The 11,620-nt window shown below is 37.9% G+C and overlaps 1 protein-coding gene across 1 annotated transcript in view; it reads left to right on the top strand.

Annotated features, from left to right (window-relative positions):
• The window catches only part of LOC310881914 (uncharacterized protein), a 105,867-nt gene that overhangs the window by 9,184 nt on the left and 85,063 nt on the right, over positions 1–11,620 (top strand). Inside the window, exons 2-8 of the mRNA XM_083799807.1 lie at positions 1,503–1,553; positions 3,101–3,261; positions 4,783–4,853; positions 6,802–6,967; positions 7,613–7,750; positions 8,583–8,772; positions 9,576–9,703. Coding sequence (XP_083655933.1) covers positions 1,503–1,553; positions 3,101–3,261; positions 4,783–4,853; positions 6,802–6,967; positions 7,613–7,750; positions 8,583–8,772; positions 9,576–9,703 — 905 coding nt within the window. The remainder of the gene's footprint in view (positions 1–1,502; positions 1,554–3,100; positions 3,262–4,782; positions 4,854–6,801; positions 6,968–7,612; positions 7,751–8,582; positions 8,773–9,575; positions 9,704–11,620) is intronic.

The raw sequence follows: 11,620 nt of genomic DNA, 5'->3' as shown, positions 1-11,620 counted from the left end.
GAAATAGAGACCCTAAAACTCTGACTGGTCTTAACTTTCCATGTGCAAACAGAAATTCTCCTCCAGTCTGTCATGTGCTTTTTATGTTGTCTAGCAGTGCTTGAAATTCCCCCACTCATGTCAATGTGAACCTGAAGCAATTCCCTGTGTGGTGTAGGTGTGTTCTGGTTCCCCTCAAATTCGCTGCCATCCCAGACCAAGTCTGAAGGAAAGTCATGCTGGAGAGCAGGCTCTCCGGTGCTGAAGGATGCTAGCCTTGAGTTGTGATGTTTAAGTGTTTGTTCCTTAGTGGACTGGTGCTGAAAAAATCTTTCTTCAGCAGTAAAGGTTGCTCTTGTTCCTGTTTTAAATGGTACTTATGAATTCTTGATTGTCTGTGCGCAATAAAGATTTTAGTTAAGTAGACATTTTCCTAAGTTAAAGGCCTGTGGCTGTGCAGCAGTTTGGCGTACAGGAAATGTATTTCTTTCTTGGATTAAGAACCCCTAGTTAATGCAGGCATAATTCCATTTTGTACAAGGCATAGTAGTGCTTAGTCTAAATGTTCCTGGGAATACACGAGAGAAGGGAAAAAGAGCCATAATTTCCTTTTTGTTCTTTATTTGGTTATCCATGGTATTGTTGCATTTCCATACCTACCTCAATAAATACACTAAGGTATGTCATCCTTTTATCTGTGTGCTCGTGTGGTTTAGACATGTGGAAAAGGGTGAAAGCAAAGTCTAATCCTTGCATACTTAGTAGCAAAACTGTCCTTTTTTTTTTTTTTTGGGGGGGGGGGGGTAGGCTTTGGTTTCTGTTTGGAACAACTCATTGAATGGTTGAGGCCTGGTAGCAACAAAAGGACAGAGCATAGAGCCATGCTGATGTTTTGTGTGGTCACAGACTTTGACTCTGAAAGTAAATGATGTTTTTCTTCTCAGTGGTTGTTTCTAAGATTTTCTTCTGGAAAACTGAACTTTTATAAAAGACAGAATATGCTAGTTATTGTTTCTTTTCTTTGATCTTTTCACTAAAAATAAAACGAAAGAGAATAGACACATATCTATACAAAAAACATAAGATTGAACACCAGTATACATTACCTGAAACAACCACTGCTCTTATCTCTCCTCCCCTTTTCCCCTCAAGTGAGTTCCAAAGGGTTCAGCTCACAACGCCACGGAGGGTTCCCTTGTCTGGAACAGGAGACCCCTGGCTCTTGGTGCTGAAATCGAATGTACACTTCACTTTCACACAGATGGTGGTGGTGGTACAGAATGGGTAAGAATCCTTTGTAAGACATACAAAGGTGGATCTCAGCACCAAATTGTTGGATATGATCCTTCTGAGTTGCTCTAACATTACAACTCTCGGGGTAAGGATGTGTGCTTGCCCTAGGGTGTTCATAGGTTGCTTCTTAATATTTCATGTTGGGTTTGTGGTAATTGAAGAGCAGCAGGTCTGTCCTGAGCTGCATACAAATTTTCAATGCTTTTCAGTAATCTTACCTGTCATTACAGGAACCTCAGAAAATTTAAGTTCTGGAGCTTCCTGTTTTGCTGATTGTGTTGGTGAGTATCAGAAGACTGTATTCAGGCCTTGTATGTGATAAGGAAAGAGGGATTTGAAAACTTCCTTCTCTTCAGCAGGGATGTTGATTTATTAGAAGAATGATATTTATGTCCAAGTGATATGCATTCACAGAAGTATCTGAGAAGTCCTACTGAACTTTACCATGCACAGACTGCCTCGAGTTCACATTCTGTGAACTGAGAAAACTCATAAACATTAGGGCTAAACAGACTACTAAGCCAGTGCAGGACAAAACACAGCCATGTATGAATGTCTTTTTTCCAGCACCCAGTGTTAGCTGCTTTCATACTGAAATGGGCATGAAGAAAGACTTCTCCTTCAGTGACCATGCACAAAACTTCTATTCTTTAAGGGATGGACAGACAGGAAGACAGGATATTGAGCTGACCTGGAAAGGTTTGGTTGGATGGCCTGAAGTATAGTTTATAACTTTTGCATCTGATTTACATTGCCAGCAGGTGCTTGAATGTGCAGATTTATTTTTTTTTTTATTTATTTTTTTTAGTGTGGCAGGAGGGAAGGCATGTGGATGTTCTGCTCGCAAGATCTCACCCTGGCCTCTTAGCTTCCTACCCACACAGTGCAGCTTAGAGACCCTTGGTTTGTTCAGCATTATTTCATCCTTGTGTGGCTTTGTCATTGAAAGTGCTTGAGTGTATCAGTGCCACTGTGAGGCAAAGAAAAGGAAGTTCTGTTTTATGGGAGTCACAGTGGTCATTTTTCCCGCGTCTTGTCTTCTTCACCTGAGGGAAGAATGTGTATTTTCTATGAATCTTTCCTCTTCTGCACTTCAGTGGTCCTGGATAAGGCCATACCATGCTATCTTCTAGGGATATCATATTTGTTAAAATCTCGCACACCACAGCCACCAAAACGTTTGGCACTGAAGGTATTATGACTCCAATCCTCTCCTCCTATGAGGGTAAATTATCACCTGGTCTAGAAGAGAATCTCCTTCAATTAGAGGAATACAGACACTATGCAATATGCATCAGGGTGTCTGACATTATGTTCTCTAGAGGACAGTGCTGCTAATGGACATTGCAAGGTCATGACAGTGTCTTCATATACAAACATGAACAATCCCTGTCTTCCCATGCTTTCTTTTCCTCAGCCTGGATCTTCTAGGGTAGGTTTTCAGAACCAAACTTCTTTAGTTTGCAAAGGTCCAGCTTTGCTGCTCTCTGAAAGGTGTCAAGAGAGCATCGTGCCACAACTGCATTGCATTCACTTTCTGCTCTTGGAATTAGCTTCCTGCCTTGATGGGAATTGTGAGGCTGTGAGCATACGAGAGAGGGAAATTCTCTCCACCTATATAGCTCCATATAGGAGCTATCACTTGCATGCAGGGTGCTTTCAGAAACCCAGTTCTTTCAGTTGTAAGTCCAAGTGGGAAAGGAACATTTTGAAAATTTAGCCCCTTACTTATCTGATTTTAGTGGTGAAAAGATTAAAAACTATTTTTTTAAAAAAAGGAGGAAAAAAACCTGTAACAGACAAAAGATTGTTGTTGTTTGTTTCCTAGGACACAGTGCATCATACTTCCCCCAAAGAGCTAGATACAGCTACAGGTATTCAGCAGTCACCAACACGTTCCTGCAGGGGAGTATTTATAAAAGCAGTGGCATCTCTTTGGAGAGCACAGTGATCATTGAAGTATTGGGGAACTGCCAGATGGTTTTGAAAGTGAGTATTGTCATAGTCTGAGTGATTGGGATGAGCTAACATGGAATTGTATCTTTCTGTGGGATTACTGCTACATTTAATACATTTTTTTTTCTTATCATTAAAAGCCAGTTAGGTCCTGGATCTCATAATTAGAGTTGCAGATTTCCCTGGATGCGACACAGCTTCAAATTAAATAGCTTAGAAGGCAGATTAAACAAAACATTTTCTTTCCTAAGTGGCCTGTTTTGTTTTCATAAATTTCATTGTTTTGTTACATGAAGTGCAGAACTAGATATGAAATGCAGAACTAGATATGAAGCTAATCCCTTTGAAAGGAATTTGTTTTATTTTTAATTACTTTCATATCTGTAGCTGTAATTTAGAAATAGCAAACTTTTTAAAGAGAACTTGAGAAACTTGTATGATATGCTGGATTGGTGCCTTTCCTAGCACAGTGTAAAATTCAGTTTTGTAACACTCCATTGATCTCAGTAGGAGATCTCTGTCTCAGTGACAGAGCAACAGACCATTTTCAGATTACAGACCTCTTCCTTGGGTGAGCCCTGTGGTAGGCAAGCTGAAGAATTACAGTTCCTAACAGGAGGAGCATGGAAAATTAACTTTCATCTGCCTTGGTTTTCTTTGGGTTAACAAAGGAGCTAATTCATGGGTTCTGTGGGGGAGTTGACATATGTGTGCAATATAAAAAAATATAGATGAAGCCAACAAAGAATAGGATAGTTATCTCTGTCCTAACATGGCCATGTGGATAAAATTAACTGGTCGGTGGTCCCCTGGTTTTGCATAAAAAAATGAGTATTTGGTTACTGTCTTCAGGTTGAATCATTGAGTTCTGCCTTGTTATATCAGTGTCTGGACACCGCTACTTCTAGCTTTTTGTCTTAGCTGAGGCCTTGTAAGACATGCAAAAGAATCTGTAGTTAAATGCTTGTCTTTATAAAAATAAATTAGAAAATATTAGGGAAAAAAATCACTAGTGGTCGTAATCTGTGCTGTATTTAAAAGGGGGACAGAGGAACACCATTCTTGTTGCATCATTTGAGAGCAGTTCTTCCTTAGTACTACCAGCCAAATTGGAAATCACTTAGGCATGCGTTTTCTTCTCTGAATTCAGTAAAATTAAACTATGAAATGGCTAATGAATACTGAGCATTTTACTGGGTTTAGTTGCAAGAATCAACCAACATAAGTAGTCATTTTGCTTCTCCACAGGAGTAGAAAGGACTTATATTTATCCAGGCTCCTACTTTACCTTAGAGTAGGTGATTGCTTCTGGCTTGAAAATAAAAGGGTATAATTGTGCTGTACAGAATGCATTTAATAATCAGTGCAACTTCTTTGTAGAAGAAATTTCTGGAAACTGTCTCAGATACGTACCCTGAAGATGTGGTTATTGCAGTTGTCTTGTTTGCAGCCCTGAGGCTTTTTTTCATAGTCTTCTACTTATGTCCTTATGTAACAAAGTCCACATGTTCCTAATGACATTGATATTAATTGCTCTATAATCTTTACTCCTAGGTGCAAGATGTACAGATCAAGAAAAGTCTTGCATCCAGAGAAGAGTCTCTGAAGGAAATGGACAGTCTAAGGTGGAAAAACTTCAAATTTGGCTTAGTTTTTTTTTTTTGTTTGTTTGTTTGTTTTTGTTTTGATGTTGTATGGTTTAGCAGCAGATAAATCTGAAGACCATCAGGAAAATGAGGGTCATATGATCCAAAAAGATTTTTTGAACTTATTTTTCATCCTTTGTATGTAAAAAATATTTGAGGAGTAGACAGTTTAAGTGATTCTGGGTACAAACTATCAAGCCTCTTGCTGCCTAGCAGCATGTATGGATCACTCATTAGTTTTCTGAGTTGCAGTTGTTACTTGCAGACACTCTTGAGTTTTGAACTCCATTTTAGAAGTTCTGGGTTTGGAGGGGACTGTATTTCTTGTGATGTAAAACTTTTTTTTTTCCTCCAGGTTATTTAAATTCCATTTATTCTTCTAATGTCATCTTCTTCCACTTATGGTTATACTAGCTTACTTTTAATATACTGTCAGTGTGTACCTCTCTGGCAGGCAAAGGTAAAGACACTTGTGAAGAATCCTATATAAAAAGAAGCCCCTTCTAAATGTGGAGGTCTGATATTTTTCCAGAGAGCTGATACTTCTTGTATTATCCAAAAAAAAAAAAGGCATTTCTGTTGTCTGGTCTAAGCTGAGCCTCATAATCTTCTCTTTGTGCCACTGCTTGGATTCTCAGCCTTTAAACAACACTGACAAGTGAGATAATTGACTCAATTCAGAGTGTCAAAAAGAGCAAGTTTGGAGTAAATGTATTGCTTTTTATGTTCATCAGGAAGAGCTCTGTGTTCCAAAATAAGAGTAGTGGTATTGGAATTCCAATCATTTATACAGGCACACATTCTTCTATAAAGATATTTGTAGGACTTAGAGATAAGAGCAGTTGTCTTATTCTTTGCAGAGAAGAGAAAAAAGAGGTAGCAAAGAAAGCATTCAGTGAAGTCTGGCTATTGAAAATAATTATTCAGACCAGTGAACCTTATTAGCATTTCCCTCAGCCTATTGTGAATAACAGTGGTATAGCTTGTCCTCTGAACATGCATATAATTTCCACAGATAGTAACAAAAGCAACCTCATTTGCCTAGGAGTACAGAAACCCTTATCCCATGCACAGTCTCTTCTTCTGGAAAGACTTTTTCAATGCACTAACACCTGGATAATGTTTTCCTCTTGCACTGTCTTTATGAGTTGGCTTGAAATGAATGGTTAGTTCCAATGTTAATGTGCAGAAGAACTGTGTATCTCCCTGTTTGGGAGCTGACCTTTGGAATACTGCAGAATTCTTCCTTTAGATGGCTTATTTTTCCCTATTGAGAGGGAAAATAGATTTTTAGAGTAAAATCAATGTTCAAACACAGTCACTTCCAAAAGTGGAAAATTCTGTACTCTCAGCCTGGGATAGCAAAGTTACTGAGTCAGACAACAAGGACTGGGGCATAACACTGGGATAGAGCCCAAGTATGTACACCTAGCAAAGAAGTTAGATAAAAACAAGGGGTTGACTGGAAAGCACTTAATCATGGTTTTGTGCGTATCACAGCAGAAGACAAATGTTTAAGAGTACATACAGCTGCATCACAAATGAGACATGCTCACCAATGCTGCAGGCACCCTGAATCATAAAATAAAATTGCTGTTTTACGTTAAACAATAATTGTTGCCATTAAGTATAATTGCTTGTAAGTAATTCCCCAGGAAATTGCTTTACTAAATGTTACAGTTATGTTGAAGATGATACGATTATCTTGATAGTTTTTTTATTATTATTTTTTTGATTGTTTGTTTTGAAAAGGGGCTTTTAGTGTCAAAGCTAACTCATGAAAAGTAGAGGTTTGTTATAAAGAATGGAGATACAGAGTAAGATGGATCCATTGTGGGGGAACAACTCTGTTCAGAAAATCTGAATCTAATGTCATAAACTGACTGGCAACCACTGTTCTGAAGCAAGAAGCATTGTTTAATTGCAGGGAAGTACTAGAACAGCATCCTCTTCACTTTTCTTTCCATGATGGGAAAGTTCTGAAGCTCTGTCCTGTAAGGAGTGAACAGACTTGGGCACTGAACATAAAGCGAGGCATTCTCAGTGTCCTGCAGGTGTCACAGCCATCCACTGCTCGTGCTGTTGTTGAAGAGGTGAGACTGTTGGTAGAGTCATGCTCTAGCCTGACTGTTAGCCTTTGTGCCTATTAAGTCTATCTCCTTGTTAAACAACTACAAATTGTTACAGCTTGATGACAGGCTGGCAGCCTATGGTGCTTGTCTGATTTCTTTTAGGAGTTAGTGTTATGAAATTATCTGTAATTTGCATTCTTGTTGGGGTTTGGAAGCCAACACGTTGTTGCCTGAGCATGGTGTGCACTTGTTCTCATGCTATTGCTACATAGCATTGTTTAAATAAATGTTCCTTTATAAGGCGCGGGTCATATACAATTCGATTTCTTTGAGTAGAGTAGAAATGCTCTTCTTAGTTAATGCTTCTCTGCAAATACAGAAAATCTGGAATGAAAAAGCATATGTCTGTAAATGATCTGATTAAAAATAACACACTGAAGTTAAACAAACCAACAAACCCTGGCTTTTATAAAACTTGTCCAAGATCTTTAAAATGATTGGGCTTTCTGTGGCTTTTGTATCAAAGCAAGTGTCCTGCAAGGTATAATTTATGTCTCTCCTATCTCATTACAACAAAGCAATGACTTTAAATCATTGTAATAGGCCGTAATACTTCCTAGTATTGTCGTATGCATGTGTGATTTCACACTTTACATATGTTACCAGATGGATGTGCTGGGAATATGCCCAACCAGGTATCAGCGAAAGGGTCCTGTTCTTGTCAAAACAAGGGACTTAAACCTCTGCTCTCATCGATATTCTGGTTTTACTTCTGTGCAGTCTGTTGCTCTTCCTCGTATGTCGGTAAGTGTTGGGAAATGACATTGGTTCTTTCACAGGTCCTTTTAATTTCTTTGAAGAGTCTAAGGACCAGGTTTGCAATTTCTGTCAGGTACTTCTACTGGCAGGAACATTTTTTAATAATGTAAATGAAAACATTTTGAGTAGTTGTTTATGCTCAATTACATTTGTGCGTGTCTGCCCAAATTTGAATCCTTAGCAAAGAAATGATTACTGTTGTTATTGTCCTTTTAAAGCCTATTAACATAATCTGGTTTTAATGCAGATTTGCATTGTAGTTGTTGAGTATTATAGAATAAATGCAAGAGGTTACTATGGTGCCTGTATTAACCTCTGTCATTAAAATGTTATAGTGGAAACTGACAGAAGACCATGAAAGAGGGGAATAGAAAGAAGGAAAAGAAAGCTTTTCTAAAAGCAAAACTTACAACTTTGCACTGTTCATGGCAAATACTGTTAATGTTTGTATTTTGTATCACTTTAATTAGGTGAAAAATAATTGTTCCATGTATTGTACTAGCTAGTCATCATTTACCAGCCTTTTCTTTTTCTCAACTTACTTGACCAGAAGGATCTGCTTAACAGTAATGCTTTGCAAACTGAAATGAATTGAGACCATTTGACACTGAAAGTTAGTAGCAGTTGCATTTCAGTGAAGGAAAGTGTAGACTGAAAAAAGAACACATTAACCTACACAGGCTGGGGGCAATCAGAGGTCTAGACAGAAGACTTAACTACATCACAGAACTGGAAACCTCCATGAAGTCAGGAGTGAAAGGATTGGGCAGCCTGACATAGGTCATCAAGACTTTCCCTGAAGTATCTTTTTTCTCAGTCTAAGCAGCAGATCCTGTCTTCTAAACTGGAATGTGTTCAGAGCGTTAAGGATGGAGTCCTGGCAGAAGCCAAATGTACTGAATCCCATCTCGTTGCACCATTCTCTCAGAAAGGTGGCAGGGCAAAGACAGAGACTCAGTCTTCGTTGAAACTCTTTCAAGTGGAAGCAGAGACACTGCACAAAAAAGGTAATAGGATGTTTCTGCTTTATCAAAAATAAAATTATTTCTTGCAAAATCAAATGATTTCCTAGAAGAATCTTGGGACTGCATCTTGCCTGTGAGAACTCCAGATATTTCTGTTCAAATATTAAACTATGTGAAAGGCGATGTTTGTACAGTCTGGGCTACTGACAGCTGCCTATTTTTTTGAAAGCTGGAGAGACTGCTGTAACTGTACTTTGAGTGGTTATCTAAAAGTGATAGATTGAGCTCTAAATGTGAGGAACCTTTTTTTTTTTTTTCTGCTTTAAATATATATATATATATATATATATATATGAATTTCCAGAATACTTTTTATTTGTATTTGTACTGATGTAAGATGACATGATCTTCCTCCTGAGGAAGAACCTTAGAGTCCAGCCATGTATTATTCTTGTATTCTTGGCACCCAGATCTCCTGTTGAATTTTGGGAGGCTGGGGTATGGGACAGAGTAAACGATTATATAAAACTAGAAAGGGCAATGATTGTAAAGTGGCAGGGTCATTGTAAAAGGCATATTTATAGCAAATAGGATTTTTTTCTCCAGATGTATCTGCTTTGTTTTGTTTCTCTGAATTTCTTTCACACCACATTTGTGTTTAGGCCTTCATTCTATGACATTCAACCAGAGTACAGGCATACATATTCATCCCTTGGCTTTACTGAAACTAGAGAGATTCTTACATGTAGAAATAAATGCTGAGAGTAACATTTCCCTAAAATCTGGTGTTAACCAAAGCAAATGGCGAGCAACCAGGTGTCTGATTTTTCCTTATGTCTTTCCAGTGGACTCCAAGGATCTGTATATGACCAGCATGCTCTATGAAAGGGAACAAACCAAGAAGGAGGTCACTGGGAAGGGAGTGACCGACCTATTGTGGAAGCTTTGCCTAGCACATAGTACGAGTTTTGAGGTGAGCTTTTACATGTAACCTCAGTTTCTAGTGGTCTTTTTGTGGTCTGAGAGTTCTACACAGACAGATGGTGACTTCCACTGGACAAGTTTAGAATCACTCTGGCACCATTCCTGTGTCCCTTCATTATATGTCTAATCCATAGTATCAAACCTGTTCCTATGGGAATTGTACAATTTATGATGCAGCAAGGGAGTGTAACAGAAAGAGGGAGATGGGATAGTAAATGTAGTAGCCTCAAAGTTATGGAGGTCACTTATTTTTTAACTGGGTGAATCCAAGTGTTTGAAAGCACTTAAAAAAAACTAAAACAAAAAACCAACAATGTTCTTTTGCTTCCTAAACTGACTGGCTTCTTTCTACTTACCTTTTTCTATTACCTGCATGCTGTACTCACTGCCTTTGTTCTCCTTTCCCTATTATGATTTAACTGCATGTTTTAGTTGTATCTTTACAACTTTGTATCTTTACAACTTTACAACTATCTTGGTATCTTTAGGTATCAAACATACACAAGCTCTATTGTACCTCAGACAACTTTATATATAGGAGTTTAAAAAAATCTATTTGTGGTGCAGATTGGCAAAAAATTTTAAAAGCTGAAACATTGTGTAAAATGGAATTTGTGCATAATGGGTTGAAAAGTTTCTACAGTCTGTTATTATGAACAGATTTTCAATCTTCATTCCAAGTTAGTTTGAATAGAGGTAGCGAAGCAGAAAGATATGTCCCATTTCTGGAGTATGCAGGTAAAGCCCAAAGATGAATATTTACATTAGCATTTAGCATTGCCATAAATTGCTAGTTATGTAGTTTGTTTAATATTTAAAATACCTACCTAACATATGAAACTAATGTGAATTTCCAAAAATATGTTTTTAAACATGATACATCTCTCCTGTGTCTTGTGATTTTTCACTGTTCTTGGGTATGGATTTATTGTTAGACATGTCAGAAGAATACTGGCTCCAGGTCTTTCCTCTGGTAGTTATATGTAGCACGGGCCTGATTCTAAGAATCAGCAGAAGTTTGTTCTAAGTAGCTCTGTGTGTTGTCCTAAGAGAACACATAGAGCTACTATGTTCTGGCTACACTATGCTAAATAAAGAACAGTTTTTGTAGCAAAATATTAAATTCAGTAGAAATTGTAGTTTTGATTTTAAAAGGCAGCAGTTTTGAAAATGCTGAAGCCTTGCATTGTTTTGAGAATGTATTAGTGTTGGATTACAAAAAGAAAAAATGCTTTGAAGTGTCACTTTCATATATAAGCAATAAATCAGACTGAAAAGATGACTTAAAAGGTTGTAAGACCACTGAATATTGGGCAAAAGCAATTTTGAACTGTATAAAAAAAAGTCTGGTTTGGGTTGACGCTGCAGTTTGTACAATTCAGCATCAAAAACTTTTTTCCTACAACTTTACTGGGAGATACTGCCCTTGGTATTGCTATTGTTTCCATGTTTATTTGAGTTCCAAAGTTCTTCTCACATTGCCTCATTCCCTCAGAACAGTTTGCACATGAAACCCTTGCTGATGAGTCTTAAATGGTTTGTTCCATGTGTTTCTGATGAATTCTAGTAATAACTATCATATTTTTCGGGGGTGCTGCGTGGGGCCAGAGGGAATCTCTTCTCACCTAAACCATTTTCACTGGTGATTGCTGCTAACGTAGGGTGGAATATTGTGGTCACATGGAACATGCAGTACCTTCATTTTTTTCTGTGATGGCCATCATTCTAGATGAGGGTCTGCCTGTCTCCTTAGATTGTTCAGGTCTTGACATTTTTATTGATACTGGAAGCAACTGCATCAGTTAGTATTTGTCACTGTCTTTGAAATGAAGATCCCTATCTTCTGTGAAACTCTGAGGTTATCAAGAACACCTGTTATATACAATAGAGAATGATCAGCAGATGA

This window comes from Anser anser, assembly GCF_964211835.1.
Source record: "Anser anser genome assembly, chromosome: 15".
Classification (NCBI taxonomy): domain Eukaryota; kingdom Metazoa; phylum Chordata; class Aves; order Anseriformes; family Anatidae; genus Anser; species Anser anser.
The sequence above is the reverse complement of the archived record's forward strand: the minus strand, read 5'-3'. Positions and strand labels throughout refer to the sequence as shown.